The sequence below is a fragment of the Heterocephalus glaber genome, unplaced genomic scaffold, assembly GCF_053883595.1.
Source record: "Heterocephalus glaber isolate CG9 unplaced genomic scaffold, H.glaber_assembly_v1.0 deba00001124, whole genome shotgun sequence".
In the NCBI taxonomy this organism is placed as follows: domain Eukaryota; kingdom Metazoa; phylum Chordata; class Mammalia; order Rodentia; family Bathyergidae; genus Heterocephalus; species Heterocephalus glaber.
Window position 1 is genome coordinate 880,746 of NW_028258197.1, and position 19,097 is coordinate 899,842.

At 36.7% G+C, this 19,097-nt stretch overlaps 1 protein-coding gene across 10 annotated transcripts in view; it reads left to right on the plus strand.

The window, feature by feature from the left end:
• Tanc2 (tetratricopeptide repeat, ankyrin repeat and coiled-coil containing 2) overlaps positions 1-19,097 on the plus strand; it is a 469,601-nt gene that overhangs the window by 416,902 nt on the left and 33,602 nt on the right. For all 10 annotated transcript variants that reach the window (XM_013067044.3, XM_013067047.3, XM_013067048.3 and 7 more), the window contains 2 exons: positions 14,569-14,691; positions 15,269-15,505. In XM_013067044.3, the coding sequence (XP_012922498.1) occupies positions 14,569-14,691; positions 15,269-15,505 (360 nt within the window). The remainder of the gene's footprint in view (positions 1-14,568; positions 14,692-15,268; positions 15,506-19,097) is intronic.

Here is a 19,097-nt window from a genome sequence, read left to right on the forward strand (position 1 = left end):
AGGTACTGAGTCCCACTGCTCCTGGTCCAGAGGAAGGGGCTTCCCGGTCACCATCCCTCCCGCTGCCCCCAGCCCAGAGGAAAGGGCTTTTGGGATACCTTCTGTCTCGCTGCTCCTGGCCCAGAGGAAAGGGCTTCCGGGCCACCAGCCCTCCCACTGCTCCCGGCCCAGAGGGAGGGGATTCTGAGCCACCATCCCACTGCTCCTGGTCCAGAGGAAGGAGTTTCCCGGCCACCATCCCTCCGGCTGCTCCCAGCCCACAGGAAAGGGCTTTTGGGTCACCATCCCTACCGCTGCTCCCGGCCCCTGTCCCACCTCACCCAGCTCAGAGGAGGTAATCCGTGCAGGCGCTAACAGACCCCCTCCCCAGTCAAAATGAGAAAACATGTAAATAAGTCTCCAAACCAGACTTCCAGATCACCTACAGCAACCCCAAAGGGAAATGAGATGAAACACTCTGATACTGAACCACCTGGACCCACTGAACTGGCAACAAAAGGGGATCTGGAAAAAATGAAATCAGAAATAATTTCTCAGATAACAGGAGAAATTGTGCCCCTAGTGCAAGACATGATTAATAAATCTAGAGAGGAGCTGAGGAACATGATGGAATCCCAACATAAGAAACAAATGGAATCCATAAAATAGATGCAAATAGATTTCCAGGGCATGAAAAACTCCATTGAAAGTCTACACAGCAGAATGAGCCAATGTGAGGACAGAATTTCAGATATAGAAGATAAGATTGCAATTAGTGACCAGGAAAAGAAAAATTACTTCAAAATTATAAGGGAACATGAGAAATCAATCCAGCAGCTGCTAGATGATGCAAAAAAGAATAACATAAGACTGATTGGGCTCAATGAAGAAACAGGAGAGAGTGCAGATGACATAAAAAAATCTCCTCACAGAAATAATGGCAGAAAACTTCCCAAGCAGGGGGAAAGAGCTTGACATACAGATAAGTGAGGCATATAGAACTCCAAAGAGCCTTGATCAAAAAAAATCTACACATAGGCATATAATTGTTAAGATTCCAGAAACACAACAGAAGAACAAAGCTCTCCAAGCAGTCAGAGAAAAGAAATCACATACAAAGGAAAGCCCATCAGAATCACAGCAGACTTCTCAACACAAACCATCAAGGCAAGAAGAGCTTGGAGTGACATATTCCAAGCCCTAAGAGAAAACAGCCTCCAACCCAGATTGATGTACCCTGCAAAACTATCTTTCAAAATGGATGGAGAAATAAGAGACTTTCATGACAAAGAGCACCTTAGGAACTTCGTGAATACCAAACCAGCACTCCAAAGAATTTTACACAATAGCCTAGGAACAGACATTGAGGATCACAACCCCAGGAAGCAAAGCAGAATGAACCCATCTGGCATGACAAGAAATTGAATGTAAAAGGGGAGCACCCAACAAAAAGAAAAAGTCATGGCAATGACAAGTCAATAGGTTTCAGTTATAACCATCAATGTTAATGGTCTCAATTCACTAATCAAAAGAAATAGACTGGCAGAATGTGTCAAGAAGCAAAATCCAACAATATGCTGCATACAAGAAACACATTTAATTCAAAAGGAAACTCATAGACTGAAAGTTAAAGGGTGGAAAACAACTCTATGCAACAGGAACCCAAAAAAAAGCAGGAGTAGCTATCCTCTTGGCAGATCAAGTAGATTTCAAACCAACACTGATTAAGAGAGACGAAGAAGGACACTACATCCTTGTAAAGGGAAGAATCCAAGAGGAGATGACAATCATAAATATCTATGCACCAAACACTAGTGCACCCAACTATATAAAACAAATACTAATGGACGTGAAAAGTCATATATGCACTAATACAATTGTAGTGGGGGACCTCAACACCCCACTGTCACAAATAGATAGATCAACTAGACTAAAAATAAGTAATGAAATACTAGAACTCAATCGAACTCTTGAACAAATGAACTTAACAGATGTTTACAGAGTCTTCCACCCCACAAAATTAGAGCACTTGCCTAGCATGTGTGAGGCCCTGGGTTCAATCTCCAGCACCACAAAAATGTTTTTAAAAGTTCAGAAGTTTTTAAAAGTTCAGCAAAGATAGACTTTATGATTATAATCAATTCCACTTACAACATGAAATCAGCAGTGGCGTACAGTCCAATTTATACTTCTTTCTCATTTTAAATTTTCCTTGTCTTTTCCCCCCCTCATACTGGGGATTGAACCCAGTTTCCTCCATACTCAACCATTACATCCAACCAAGATACATCCTCAACCAATTTTTGTTTGTTTTGTTTTGTTTGAGACAAAGTCTCACTAAATCACTAAATTGCTCAGTCTGGGCTCAGACTTGCAATCTTCCTGCCTCAGCCCCCAGAGTGCTTGGATTACAGGCATCCCCTGCCACATATGGCTTCCCTTGTCTTTTCTTTATTCATAGAAAAAAATGCATACATGTCATTAATGACTTTAAAATGTGAGAAGGTTAATGGTATACAATTCTGGATATTTGGCTGGCTGTGGAGCCTTTTTAATCCTTTTTTGTTTTTAAGAGCTTTATTGAAGTATAACTTTAACCATGTAAAGCTCATCAATTTCAGGTGTACATGTCAATGATTTTTAGTATATTTACAGTTGTGCTGCCTTTACCACTATCAGTACATTTCCTGAGCCTAAAAAATAAACCTTATGCTCATTTTAAGTCATCCTTCACTCTACTTTCTATATCTATACATTTGACTTTTCTGGACATTTCGTATAAATGCAGTCATGTAACATGTGATCTGTGCCTGGCTTCTTCCATTTGCCATGATGTTCAGAGTTCATAATGTTGTAGTATATATCAGTACTTTGTTCCTTTTATTACCAAATAATATTCCATTTTGTGAGTATAGCACATTTTGTTTACCCACAGTTAGACATTTTGATTGTTTCCACTTTTGGCTGTTGTGAATAATATGAACATACAGTTTTATTAGCATACAGTTTTTTTCCATTTTTAAAAAATAAAATGATTTGGCTTTAAAGTCACATTTAGTACATTCACAACTTAGTGATATTTAGTACATTTATAATTTTAGGCTGTAAATTTATGTATGGGTAATATGTCTTTAGTCTCTCTTGAGTATATGTACCTAGAAGGAGAATTACATGACACCTGGTAGTACACACCTGTAGTGCCAGCACTCAAGACTGAGGCAGAAAAATCATCACTTAAACCCAGGAGTTTTGACCCAGCTTGGGCAACATAAGACCCCATCTCATTTTTTTTTCAAGTGGACTTTCTATGTCATATAGAAATGTTAAACTGTTTAACATTTTGAGGAATTGCATCCTGCATTCCAAAGTAGGCACACCATTTTATAATACCACTAGCAGCAGTCTGTGAGGCTTCCAGCTTCTTCACACTGGGCTGTGGTCATAGATCAGTGATAGAGTGCATGTTTAGCATGCATGAGGCCCTGGGTTCAATCCCTAGCATGAGACAAGAAAAACAGACAGAGACCAGGGGGCAGGGGGATATGGGAATAAAATAAATGTCTAATTTCCTCATACCTTCACCAGCACTTGTTAGTCATTGTCTTTTATTTTAGCCATTTTAGTGAATTGTGAAATGGTATCTCATTGTAGCATTGATTTGTATATCCCTAATAACCCATCTTGTGAGCACTTATAATATATCTTGTAATCCTCTAACTGCCAAAGAAAGATATTTATGAATTGTGGCTTTAGATATTTCAGTCTAGTTTATAGTGCAAGGTGTTTTCATTGAGTCTGGTCACTGGAGAGATTTTGTAGTATTTCTCCAATTAGTTCCCTAAATGCTGTCCTCTAAAATGTTTCTTAGGTTAGTCAGTCTTAAAACATTTCTTACCAGAAAAGAATTCTTAGCCAGGGAAAAAAATATTGTAAGTAGAAGAAAGATTCTTAGATAATCAACAAAAGGCATGGGTTTAAATGCAAACTCTAGCACTTAGTCTCAGTTTTCTCATTTGTAAAATGGTAACATTGACTCTCGGAATTGTTATGAGGATCATAGATATAAAGTATGTAGCCAGACATGATGCCACACACCTATAATCTCCATGCTCAGGAGGCTAAAGTAGAAAAGAGGATCATGAATTTGAGGCCAGTTTGGGCTTCATATTGAGTTTGAGGCCAGCCTTTAACTACATAGTGAGACTATGTCTCAGAAACAAACAATAGGATTGGGGATGTAGCTCAGCGGTGCAGTGCCTACCTGGCAAGCACAAGGTTCTGAGTTTGATCCCTGGTATGGGGAGGCGGGCAATAATAGGGAACAAAGAGCTCTTTTGCAAATGAGAAGGGGACTAAGAGGTGAAAGGAGAGGGGAGGCAGGAAAAGAAGGGGAAGGAGAAATAGAATTAAGATGTGTTGTGCATATGTACTAATTCCTCATGATGAGTGTAATCATTATGTACTGAAACATACTAATAGTAAAAAACAAAAATATGTTTTAAAAGGCATGTTACAAAATACATAGTACTAGACATATATCTAGGTTTTATGATCACAATTATTAGTGATGTTCTTTTTCCTGAAGATAAGATTTAATAATAAGTATAAATTCTACATGATAATATCACCCTATCACTTTAGAGGTTACTAACATTGTCTTATAGCAACAGTTGGCAAAATTTTTCTGTAAATGGCCAGATAAGACTTTGTGGTCCATATAATCTCTTTTGCAACCACTTAATTTTGCCACTGTAACTCAAGAACAGCAAGATAATACAGAAATGGATAGATATGGGTAGACTTGATTTACGAAAACAAGTGGAAGTCTAGATTTGGCCACAGGCCATAATTTTCCAAGCCCTTTTGTACAATGAAGAATACTATTCCCTTTGTTTACCGGTATCCTTATACTGTAACCAAACATGACCATGAACAGTCGTCAGATGAAAACAGTAATAATCCACTTGAGGTTATTGAATATCTGCAATTAGATATGTCTGCAAATAGCTTACTTTAAAGAAACTTATTGGCTAAGCCCCAAAGTTAATTTTTGTCATGATCTTAAGATACCTAAAGGCTAGACATGGTGGTGCATTCCTGTAAAAACCTAGCTACTCCAGAGGTTGAGGCAGGAGGATCACAAATCCAAAGCCCACCTAGGTAATTTAGCAAGACCTGTCTCAAAAATTGGAAAAGGACTGAGGATGTAACTCAGTAGTAGAGTGTTTCCCTAGTATGCACAGACCTCAGTCATAAATAAATAAGTAAGCAAGCAAGCCTGAATATACCTAAAGACTGTAAGTGAAGATCTATATTGTTTATTGATGCTTTCCCTATTTTGTTTTTCTTTTAAGTAAGCACACTTTTGCAGGTTTGTAAACAGTATTGTAAATTTAGATTCTAAAAAAGGGATTTCCATTATCATATATTGCTGACATAAAGAGTTCTCTTCTCACTTGAATAATAGTTGTGGATATTGAAGAGGTACCCTTTCAAGTTATTTGAACATAAAATTCTCTTTAAGAAACCATCAGGGCTTATTTTGTTTTTTGTTTTGGTTGGTTGATTGTGCTGGGGTTACAGTGCTGGGATTACAGGCATATGCCACCATACACGGCTTAGAAACCCATCAGTTTAGCTAGGCATGGTGGCCTATGTCTGTAATCCCAGCACTCAGGAGGCTGAGGTAGGAGGATCACCACAAGTTCAAGGCCAGCCTGGGCTACATAGTGAGTTCAAGGCCATCCTGAACAACTTACCAAAACCCTGTGTCTTAGTTACTTTTCTTGTTGCTGGGATAAAATACAACCTGCCACCCACAAGTTAATGGAGGAAAGGTTTATTTTAGCTCACAGTTTGTAGAGGTTTCAGTCCATAGTCCACTGTCTCCAAAGCAGGGTCACATGAACAGTCAATGGCAGGGTAGGCAGGAGGCAGTAAAGCAGCAGCAAGCCTCCCTTTTCCTTTTATTGCATTCAGGCTACAAGCCTATGGTTGGTGTCACCCACACCCAGAACTATGCTAAACCAGTCAGTGGACTAATTTAGTTAGTCCACCTTTAATGTACCTTTAATCCATATTCACACACCCTAAACCCAGCCACCTCCAAAAAGCCCCACCTATGAGCACATGAGGCTGTAGGGAGACATCTAGGTACAAGCCATAAGACCTTGTCTCAAAAATAAAAATAAAATAAAAAGGAAACCATCAGTTTAGAATTTAATTATGAGCTGTGTTTGGCCACATCCTGGCTGGTACTGGAATCATATCTATCTGCCTGTAATCTTTGTTGAGTTTAAACTAAAACTCTTTCATATCTCACAGGAGCAAATGGTCAACTCTACCAACTAAAAGAAATCAAAAGTCTATATGCAAAAATAGCTAATATTGCAAATCATAGACTCTGGCTCTATGTTTCAGGACTATTTCTTAATATTTTACTCTGCCCTCATTAGGGCTCTCAGTGCTGCTTTGCGGTCCATTTACTGAACTATTTAATTGAAGTTCATTTACCAAGGTCTGTTGTTACTCTTTTTTCCTCTAGCTCTTCACCAAGTCAAGTAACTTAACAAATAGCTTAACTTATGTCACTGAAAAAAATTAAAGCCATTAAGTGTGACTTGTTTTAACTGTTCTCACCTCACCAATAAATCAGTCTATATCATTATTTATTCTTATTTTAGGGGAAAAAATGTTCCTAATTTCTCTTTTTAAAATTCTGTTATGGTCGTGTTCAATATAGTTCTGGAAACATTAACCTGTTTAGTATAGTTCTGGAATATATATAATATATAGTTATATATATAGTATAAAGAGTTATATATATATTCAATATATATTCAATATAGTTCTGGAAACATTAGCCACAGCAATTAGAAAAGAGAAAGAAAAGAAATAAAGGTAGGAAAGGAAGAAGTTAAACTGTCATTATTTGCTGACGATATGGTACTTTACATAGAAGACCCAACAAACTCCACCAAAAGACTTCTAGACTTAAATGACAGATTCAGTAGAGTAGCTGGATACAAGGTCAACACTCAAAAAACAATAGCCTTCTGTACACAAACAACAGACTCACTGAGAGAGAAATTAGGGAAACAATTCCTTTTACAATAGCATCCCCCAAAATGAAATATCTAGGAATCAATCTAACAAAGGAAGCAAAAGACCTCTACACTGAAAACTACAGCACTCTGCAAAAAGAGATCGAAGAGGATATAAGAAAATAGAAAAACATGCCTTGTTCCTGGGTAGGAAGAACCAATATAGTGAAAATGGCCATACTTCCAAAACTGCTATATAGATTTAATGCAATGCCAATTGAAATTCCAACAATATATTTCACAGAACTAGAGAAAACAATCCAAAAATTCATTTGGAACAAGAAGAGACCTAGAATAGCAAAAGCAATTCTAGGCAACAGAGACATTTCAGGGGTATCACGATCCCCAACTTGAAACTATACTACAAAGCTACTGTGATAAAAACAGCATGGTACTGGCAAAGAAACAGACCCGAGGATCAGTGGAATAGATTAGAAGATGTAGAAACAACTCCAGACATACTCAGCCACCTCATCTTTGACAAAGGAGCCAACCACCCTCATTGGAGGAAAGATAGCCTATTTAATAAATGGCATTGGAAAAACTGGATTTCAACCTGCCAAAGATTAAAACTAGACCCATATCTATCACCATGCACTAAACTAAAATCAAAGTGGATTAAAGATCTAAAGATTAAAATAGAAACACTAAACTTGTTGGAAGATAGGTAGAACTCTTGAAGACATTGGCATAGGAAAAGACTTTATGAAGAAAACCTCAGCACGGGAACTAGCACAAAGAATCAACTGGGATCTTATCTTATTAAAAAGCTTCTACAGTGCAAGAGAAACCACTAGCAGAGCTAAGAGACAACCTACAATGTGGGGAAAAAATTTTAGCAGCTGTACCTCAGACAAAGAACTATTATCTAGAATTTATAAAGAACTGAAAAAAATCAGACCCCCCAAATTTAAAGACAAAATTCAAAAATGGGGCATCTGAAATGAACAGACATTTCTCAGACAAAGAAGTAAAAACAGCAAATAAACATGAAAAAATGTTCAACATCACTGGTCATTCAAAAGATGCAGATGAAAACAACACTGAGAGTCCACCTTACCCCAGAAAGAATGGCTGCTATCAAGAAATCAACCAATAACAAATGTTGGCGGGGTTATGGGGAGAAAGGAACCCTTCCTTCTCCATTGTTGGTGGGAGTGCAGACTGGTGCAACCACTGTGGAAATCAGTATGGCGATCCCTCAAAGAACTAGGACTAGAGGTCCCATTTGTGATTCCCCTGCTGGGTATCTTCCTAAAAGAATTAAAAGAATCATACCACAGTGATATATGTGTACCCATGTTTATAGCAGTACAGTTCATAATAGCTAAAGCTTAGAAACAAGTGCCCATCAACTGGAAACTGGATAAAGAAGATGTGGGGGTTTTTTAATAAAATGGAGTACTACTCAGCCATAAAGAATGACAAACTAGAGACATTTATAGCTAAATGGATGCATATTGAGCCCATACTCTTGAGTGAAATAAATAGGACACACATGTGTAAATACCAATAGTTTCTGTAGTGTGAGGAACTAAAAGTGTAAATAGGGATTAAAGTGATTAAAACTAATAATTGATAATTTGAAATAGGAAGAAAAGGTCCAAAGGGGTAGAGGAAGTGGGCAGGGAAGGGGAAAGTAAAGAAGGGAAAGGAAAAATTATGAGAAAAGAAAAAAATGGAAACAAAATCTTTGTAAATAGGGAAGCGTGGAGGGAGTAAAGGGAGGACAGGAAATGGGGAAAAAATAAGAACCAAGATACATCATGTACAGGTACAAGTACCCAATGATAAATGTAAATGTATTGTATACCTAAAATGTACCAATAAAAGAATTTAAGGAAAAAAATTCTATTATGAAATATTTCAAACATACAGGGAAGCATAGATAATTAAATAAATAATCAAATATTATATACCAGATTTAAGAAATGTTCATGTTTTTCCAGGGCTGGAGATGTAGCTCAGTGGAAAAGCACTTGCCTAGCGTGCCTGAGGCTCAGGGTTAGATTTCCCAGCAGTAGAAAAAAAAGATCTTAATGAAGCCCACACATACTCTAAATTAGAACCCTGTGGCCTTCAGAGCTAAATTTCTAGGATCTACAGTGGAAGTGAGCCCTAGAACCTTGGCTCCAATCGTGATTGAGTAGCATTTGGAATTCTTCCAAAAAGAACTGTAAATATTTGATTTCGTGTCAAAATAGCAATCATAGCAATTTAGTGATAGGTTTGCTTCATTTTTTATATGTGTTTGTATATGAACTGATTACCAGTGAGAGGCTCTACAGTCGGGGTCCCCATGTGTTAGCACAAATTAAAAGAGGTTCTGAAGTAATAATGAACACTGAGAAGCTGTTGTCATCTGCCCCTATTTGTTGAAGTGCATCCAGCTTGCGTCTAGCTGGGTACCCTTGGCAGGGTTTTAAACAGAGGTCAACCTCCTCAAGACCAGAAACAAATGTGTATAATTTAGAAATTAAGTCATCATTTTAAAATAATGGAGGAAGATAAAGAGGGCAATAATTTCTTTGTGATGTGAGGGTTTAAAACTAGATTGTTTCAGTTTCTCAGTGTGGCATTGTATGTCTAAGAACCCAGTGATCTGCTCTGCAGGATTTGACTTTTTTGTCTCACTCTGTTGTCTGTCACTTATAACTAGGACAGGATGAAATGAGAGGATGAGAAGAAGTACTTAGCATCACTCTTCTTCAGTTTGTCAAGCTTTGGGTTTCAGATTGGGAACATTCAGATACAGGCAGCCACTTTGACAAATTTATGTCAAAATGGCACAAAATATAAAGACATCCACTTTTAAAGGTGTATCCTGTAAATATATTTGCACACGTGTATAAAGATATATATACTGATACAAGAAAGATTATGAATTTGAGGTCAACCTGAACTACATAATGAGACCCTGTCTCAGAAACAAGACAAAACCAAAAGATATGTGTACAGGGAATATAACTGAAATATACTTGAGAAGTGTTCATCTATAGAGTGCTGACTTAAATAATGATATATCCAAATAAGGGATTGCTGTGCCTCCTTTGGAATAGAATGAGGCTAAAGCATGTGTATACGTATGCAATATGTCCACAATATTTTGTTTGAAAAATTAATAGAAAAATATCTAATTGTTCCTTTATATTTTGAAAGTGTTTTAAAGCCAGTTGTAATATTTATGGAGCTTATGTAGATCCAGAATCAAAACTAATTTTTTTAACTTTGAGACAATCAAAATTTGAACCCTGACTGGACCTTTTGTGTGTGTGTGTGTGTGTGTGTGTGTGTGTGTGTGTGTAGGATTGAACCCAGGCTTTCACACTGAGATACTTGCCAGCCCTTTTTCTTAATATTTCGTTTTTCCATTTTGAGGCAGCATCTCATCCCTAAGTAATTAAGTTACTCGGGCTAGGTTGGAACTTGTGATCCTCCTGCCTCAGCCTCCCAGAGTGCTAGGATTTAGGCACATGGCACCACACCCAGCATAAGTGTGTTAATATGTTGGACTATGTTTTTTTTTTAATTACTATCTTTTAGAGGCACTTACTAAAATAGTTAAATTTTAGCTGACAAACTGTCAGGGATTTGCTTCAAAATAATCTAGGATGGCAGAAAAAAAATATGCGTGAGACTACAAAGTAAGGTTGACCATGAGTTAAAAATTGTTCAAGTGAGATAATGAATGTACGAGTTGAGGTATCCAAAATACTTGTGACCAGAAATGTTTTAGATTTGGGATGCTTTGGTTTGTTTTTTGATTTTGATTTTGGACTATTTACATATACATACTAAGATATATAAACTATAACTATACGCCTAGCTTGAAAGTAAATTTATACAATGTTTTTAATGTGCCTGTGTTTGACTGCAACCCATCTCATTAGGTTAGGTATGGAATTTTCCACTTTGGCATCATGTCAGTACTCAAAGGGTTTCAGATTTGGGATGATTTCCAATTTTTGAGATTAAGTATGCTCAACCTATACTATTCCTCTTCACTTTTTTGAATAAGTTTGAAATTTCCCATAAAATAAAAATAGTTAATAAAATAAATTTTATTTTGTTTATATATAATTGTGTATGTTTGCATATGTATAGAAAATATATTAAATGATAAACACCAGTGTGTTAATAATAGCCATCTCTTAGGATTGTGATGAGGGGTTGAAGCTACTTTTATTCCTTTTTTTGTAGTTGTATCGAGATTATTTGAAGTTTAATGATGCTAGGTAAAAAATTACTAGAGAAGTTATTGTGCTGTTTATCCAGTAGTTTATTATCATCTGTTACCAGCAACCTTCATTAAGGAAGAGTTTAATGCCTAGGTTAGAATGACATGTCACTCAATACTCAATATTGTTAACACGTTAGGAATATTTAACTTCTTTAAAAACTTTAAGGTTATATATAATCTCCAGAAAATTAAAAATTCATTCTGTATTCTCTGAGAAACAATTTAAAAACTGTCAGAAACCTATCTTGTTCTGATACAGTCTCCAATTTGGAAGATATTCTTTGTCCAGTTTTCAAAAATAAGGCTATGTGATAAATATGGGCTTATAAAGAACATATTCCTTTAGAGATGAATAATCTGTATTGTTCTCTGATATGTGTGGATATGTTTTACTTTCTATCATGTCAAGTAGTAATGTCTAGTATATTTTAAACAAGAGTTCTTATTTACCATATTTCCTATCTGTATGATTTATCCCTAGTAATGAGTCTCATATTATGGTTGGAGATATGAATAAAGGCTATTCTGTACCTTTATATTTGTAAATGATTTTTTTTCCAAAATAAATATTTTTATATTATGAAGTACACATTTTTCTCAAAGTCTCCAGTCAATACATATGTAAGGTTTTAATAAAATCTGTATCCTCTCATGTTGAATGAAGACTGAATGTCCATGAAAGGCTTTTTTGTATTTTTTTTTTTTGGTACTGGGGATCGAACTCGGGACCTTGCGCTTGCGAGGCAGGCGGCGGAACCACTGAGGTAAATCCCAAGCCCCTTTTTTGTATTTTTGTATTTGTAGGTTTTTTCCTCCGGTATAAATTCTCTTATGTTTATTAAAATATGAAAAATTGTTACAAGCTTTTCCAGGAGATTTACCTTTATAGGATTTTTATCTAACATGAATTTGGTGATGTTGTCTAAGATTGGAAGTATGTGTTCTTTGGTGCCAAGAAAGATGTGAAATTTGATTAAAAGTTTTGTCACATTCTGTGCATTTGTAAGATTTCTCTCCAGTATGAATTCTCTGTTGTTTAGTAAGGGTTGAGCTATGATTAAAGGCTTTGCCACATTCTTTACACTTACAGGGTTTCTCTCCAGTATGAATTCTTTGGTGCCCAATAATGGTAGAGAAATACTTAAAGGCTTTACCACATTCTTTACATTTGTATGGCTTCTCTCCAGTTTGTATTCTTTCATGATTACTAAGATTTGACCTTCGATCAAATGCTTTGCCACATTGTTTACATTTGTAGGGTTTCTCTCCTGTATGAATTCTCTGATGTTGAGTAAGAGTTGAACTTTGATTAAAGGATTTCCCACATTCTTCACATTTATAGGGTTTCTCTTCAGTATGAATTCTTTGGTGTCGAGTAATGGTTGTACAATATCTGAATGAAGCTACTTTTATTCTTAATACTATACTACTTGATTTTTATAACAAATTTGTGTTATTTCCTTAATACAAAGCTTATATATAGTCTTTCTTGTTTTGTTTTGTTTTTGCAATGCTGAGGTTCAAACACGGCCTCATACATGCTATATAAGTCATCTATCACTGAACTAAACCCCAGCCCTTTTCTTTTTGAGACAGTGTCTTGCTAAGTTCCCAAGGCTGTCTTGAACTTCAGATCTTCCCACTTCAGCCTCCCTAGTCACTGGGATTTCAGGCATATGCCACTGCCCCTGGCTTTAGAAGTATTCCTTTAAAAACTACCAAGTTAAAAAATGCATGCTATGTAACATTAGAGAGCTTTGAACTATCCTGATACAGTACTTGAGCTGATTTTTAAATGTAGAAATGAGGAGTAGGGAAAGAGTCTGCTTTGAACATTTCTTAGAAATAAAATTTTAAACATAATTTTGTTATATCAGAATATTCCTACAGGGGAAAAAAGATGTCCATCAGAAATGCCTTTTTATAATGTTCATGCACTCAGCCTTCCCATAGCATTGTTTGTCTTTCAGTCTTTCATCTATTGTGAGAATTCCCTCAACAGAAAATTTTCTCTTCACTCAGAGTTTGACCCCTGAAGAGCACGAACACTATGACTTCAATTTTTTCTTAAAAGAACCTATAACTTATAAAAACTAAAATATTCCTCCTATGCAGACACCCCTCCCCTAGTATGCCAGATAAATATACCTCACTAGTTTGGATATTCATAGATATTCTAGACAAAAATAGCCTGCATTATAAGGAAGAAAAGCAGAAGTAGCATAAGTCTTCAAAAAACATACCTCTCCAGGTCCACTTAATTCCCAAACTTTGTTAATATCTTTCTACCCTGAAAATCTCCTGCCTTTAACTCACTTGGGCCATATTTGGGCAGAAGAGTAAGGTAGTTGCCAGAATATCTTAACACAGTTTAAAGAATAAAATTTTCCAATTTCCTACTGGAGAAACCCTTGTGAAAGGGATAAACACTACTACATACAGTTGAGGCCTATGCCATTCATACTAGGAAAAAAAATGTTGCTGATGGCAATCAAGTTTGTGTTTTTTTCCCTAAGGATGAACAAATGTGGTTGTTTGGGGGTATGTTAATCAGGGTGAAGAATGCTAGCAGACATAACAAATGTACAAAGTCTCAATGACTTAAAGATTCACTATTTCTCTAGTATAGTGCAGTCTAGTTTAGATCATCAGACAAGTTCCTTTTGTGTAGTAGTTCAGAAATTACCCTGAGCATCAGAGTCCTCTGTTAAATCTTTCAGTCAAGAAGAAAGATAGAAAGTATGCAGAAATGCACAGGAGGTTTTGGGGCCAGCTCTGTATGTGATATGTTACTTCTGTCCAAAATTTATTAACCAGAACTCAAGCACATGAATCACTTAACTGTAAAGGAGGCTAGAAAATATAGTTTTCTCAAATGCAAGGGAAGAAAGTTAAATGATAGTCAGTGGTCACATCACAATATCTCTTCCACAATGTATATTTTAGTAACTTGAATTTAAGGGACTTAATCAGAAGGCTACTAGAAAAGCTATAGAAAAACAAATTATATCCAGATAGAACAGAAAAGAAAGATGTTAAGTAAATTTACTACTAGCAACTACTGTATTAGAATTTAAGTTACCTTGTTCCTACAGGACTAGTCTGTGTCCACATCATTAGATAGGTTTTGCTGGGCCTGGCCATTGTTAAAGTTGAGACTCTTAATTAAAATTAGAGGCCATTCACTTACTAATTGTGATACTTTTTAGCAGGCCTAATAATTCTGTCTCTGTATTTCTTTTTTAGGGTTTGAGTAAAAAAGTTGGTGTATCATCCTCCATCCTCCAAGGTCTCTGGATCTCCTATAGCACAGAAGGTCTTTCCATGGCATTAGCATCTTTACGAAATCTCTACACTCCAAATATAAAGGTAAACACGAAAAAATTACAAATGGATTAAAGAATTAACTGTAAAAAATAAAAATAAAACTAGAAGGACAGTGACTATTTAGTTGCTCATTTGCCTTAGCCTGTCTCCTATTAATTAGCCTTTTACTGATAACTTGATATATTTTAAATTGTTGCGTCTTATTCTATGAATTGAAAACTAACCATATTTTCCTTTTACTTCTATAAGCTGACTCGGACATATGGAATCAGGTCTTGGTAGTTCTAGAGACCAAATTGATCTCAGCTAGCCTTTGTTTTGGAAGGAGCTTTTCCGATCAAAAGTTTGATTAGTAGAGATAATGTTCAGCTCTAGAGTATGGATAGCATTTGTTCCACCTACTTAGCAGTTTACGTAAAGGAGATGTTTTACATTCCTTTTCTAAAAGCAAAGTACCTGTATTGAAAAAGGAATAAATGAAGAATATAAAATAAAAGTTATTAAATGCTTCTAGACACTGTAGTAGGATCTCAGGTGATTTAATTAGAAAAAAAAAAACCTAGAAGGGTGTGCCTGATGTTTGTCTGATTATTATTTCTATTTATTTACTTATTTCTAGGTCAGCCGACTGTTGATTTTGGGAGGTGCCAATATTAATTACCGGACAGAGGTTTTAAATAATGCCCCAATTCTATGTGTTCAGTCTCATCTTGGTTACACAGAAATGGTGGCCCTGCTTTTAGAGTTTGGGGCCAACGTGGATGCCTCTTCTGAAAGCGGCCTGACTCCTCTGGGGTATGCTGCAGCGGCAGGGTTCCTGAGCATTGTGGTGCTACTATGCAAGAAACGGGCCAAGGTAATGGCTGCCTACCTCTACTACTATCCCTTTGTTCCCTTTTTCTTCCTTCCTTATGTAAAATCTTTCTTAAATCCTGAGTTACCTCAGGAGTCTAGGTACATCAAACCCTGATGTGGGGAGCAGATGAAAAGGAGAGCTGGCTCTGCTTACATCCCAGTATTTGACCACTTGCCAGTGCCAGTCCACACTGCATCTGGACACAGCTAATCTTTGAGAAGCACTTAGGAAAGTATATTTACCTGCAACCATAAAAAGTCCCTACTAGACAACCCAGAAATTCTCTACTGATCTCAGAAGCCCCTTTCTAACAAAAAGAGTGAGGGAGTGAGGAGATTGCAGTGGGAGGTCTGAACTGAACAGCTCCTGCAGACTTAAGTCTTTCATATGTAGAAAAGAAATGTTACCCAAGTTGATGAGAGAAGACCAGATGTCCTCATTCTGTCCTTGAAGACCACCATCCTAGAAATTTGTGGAAAAGATGATTCTCCCTGTTTATACTCAGGCTGAACAAGGGCATCTCAAAGAGTTTGTTAGTACATTTCAGTTCTCTGAAAACATTTCCAAACTGTTTGCTTAATGGTATCTACACAGCCACTTGTATAAAAGAACTGTTTCAGAAAAGAAAAATGCTAGCTTCATAAATACAAGGTTCTGGGGGAAATTATGGCTTATAGTATTTTGATTCTCCTGAAAACAAACTGAGGATGTCAGTTTCACAGTGAAATGTGTGTTACATGTGTGATCTCATTCTGAGGTGTCCAGTGCTCTTACTAGGGAAGAAAATGGGACTCCTGAGACTCCTTTGGGAACTGAGACCTGAGACTCGCAGTGAAATTGCAGAGCCTAGGATGTTTACTATGACACAGCAATTGTCCGCCTATAACGTCCGTTTGTTTGAATGGACACTTCTAGAAAGAAAATAATTGGTCATAACATTATTACTGTTACTATAAATTCAAGTCTCAGCTGTGTCTTTCCTGCTGCTCAGCACTTACACTGTCAAACCATTATTTTATTCATCTCTCATTGGTTCCTCAGAGCAGATATATAAATCATTTCCACTCTTCTCAAAATGCTATCACACGTCTTCCACCCTCCTGCATTAGTAAAATTGAGTTCATTTCAATGTACCTCTATCTCAGAGCTCTGTCATTACATACACTCGCTTGTACTTCTGCCTCAAAGAGGGTGTTTGCCTTACTCTCCAAAGCGATTGCTTCCACCTGTATTCTTTTTTTTTTTCCACCCGTATTCTTGATCTCAGTAAGTTGCTCTTTGTCTCACATTATTTCATTCTCTTTCTAAAGTCATACTACTTTCCCCCTTCCCCAATTTCTAGAAACCTATGAATGTCTCACCTGACCTAACAGAGAAACCCTCCTCTCTGCTGCCTGCCAGAGGCTCCATCCCATTTTTCCCTTCCTTGTCCACCAGACCTGTCATCACTTCTTACAACCTCTGCTTCCTTAGGATTCCTTAACCACTTTCAGTGTGGCTTCCTTGAGAAAGAAAGGAAGCAAGTCTTTAAAGTAAAAAGCTTTAGAATCAAACACAAGTGGGTCAAATCCACAGCTGGGTCAAGTGCACACTTAATTTATATAAAGCCTTAGAAAAGTCATTAAACCTCTTTCACTCTCACTTTTTCATCTATAAAAAGAATTAAGGCCTGACATGGTGGCTCACACCTATAATTCCAGCTACTCAGGAGGCTGAGGCAGGAAGATCACATTAAAATCATAGGTTTTGGAATCAAATACAAACAGACTTGAGCTCTTCTACCTACATATGGGTGAGGCTTAATTCTAAATTGCTAGTTCCTGAAAATTCTTTTGAGGATGGTGTTACATTCCTAACTAACTCCTTGATATATATTATACTGAGATGCCTCACTGGTACCTCACATTTAATTTTCTAAAATAATTTATCATCTTTTTTTTTTTCTAGACAGGGTCTCACTGTGTTGTTCATACTGGCCTTGAACTCATTATGTAGCCCAGGCAGGCCTCAAACTCCTGGTGATCCTACTGTCTCAGCCTCCCAAATGCTGGGATTACAGATGTGTATCACTATGCCTGGCCTAATTCTTCTTTACCCTCTAACTAACTCCTCTTCCCAGTTTTTACAATCTGATAATGTTGCACCTGTATTTCTCCTAACTAAAGAATCTTTGGCTTTTCCCTATCATTTGCCCTTCCAAATCCAAATAGTAGCCAAACATTGTTTTATCCTGAAAATAGCTTGAGCAGTAATTCCTTCTTCTCCATCCCAACTGCCACCGTCCTCCTGAATTATTCTTATCATCTTTTTATGTAAAACCCCCCCTTTTCAGATTCAAACCTTATGTTGTTACACATCATCCCTTTAATATCTTTAAACCTTTTATTTTGAAACAATTTGAGACATTGAAAAATACTGCAAAAATAGTCCAGAGAGTTCTCCTATATCCTCCTAGCTTCCCCTAATGGTAACAGCTTGAGTAACCACAGTCCAATTATAAAAATCAGAAAACTAATACTGATATAATACTATTAACTAATCTGCTCACCTTATTGAAATTTTCCCAATTGTCCTGCTAATGTCCTTTTTCTGTTACAAGAGCCAGTTTAGGATCCCACATTACATTTAGTTGTTGTGTCTCCTTAGTTTCCTCTATTCTGTGAATTTCTCCATTTCCCTTTGTCCTTTATATTCTTTTTTTTTTCTTAAATTCTTTTATTGGTACATTTTAGATATACAATACATTTACATTTATCATTGGGTGCTTGTACCTCTACATGATGTATCTTGGTTCTTATTTTTTCCCCACTTACCTGTCCACCCTTTCCTATTTACATAGACTTTGTTTCCATTTTTTTTCTTTTCTCATAATTTTTCCTTTTCCTTCTTTCCTTTTCCCTTCCCCTCCCACTACTCCTACCCCTTGGACTTTTTCTTCCTATTTCAAATTATCAATTATTCATTTTAATAATTTTAATCCTTATTTACACTTTCAGTTTCTCACATTAGAGAAACTATTCGGTATTTACACATGTGTGTCCTATTTATTTCACTTATCAGTATGGCCTCAGTATGCATCCATTTAGCTATAAATGTCTCTAGTTTCTCGTTCTTTATGGCTAAGTAGTACTCCATTGTATTAAAAAACCACACCTTCTTTATCCAGTTTCCAGTTGATGGGCACTTGGGCTGTTTCCAAGCTTTAGCTATTACGAACTGTGCCACTATAAACATGGATGAACATATATCTCTGTGGTATGATTTTAATTCTTTGGGAAGATACCCAGCAGGGGAATAGCTGGGTCAAATGGGACCTCTAGCCCTAGTTCTTTGAGGTGTCCTTTATATTCTTGAAAACAACTGCCTGGGCCGGTTGTTTTGTTGAAAGTTTTTAAATTTGTTTTTGTAGTGTTTTCTCATTAGATCGAGTTTATATATTTTTGTCAGGAATACATAAGTAATACTGTATCCTTATTGAAATGCAGCACTTGAGGTTCATGATGTCAGTGTGTCTTATTATAGATGATGTTAACTTCCACCACTTAGTTAAGATAGAATCTTCCAGATTTCAGCTCAGGTTATTGTTTTTCCC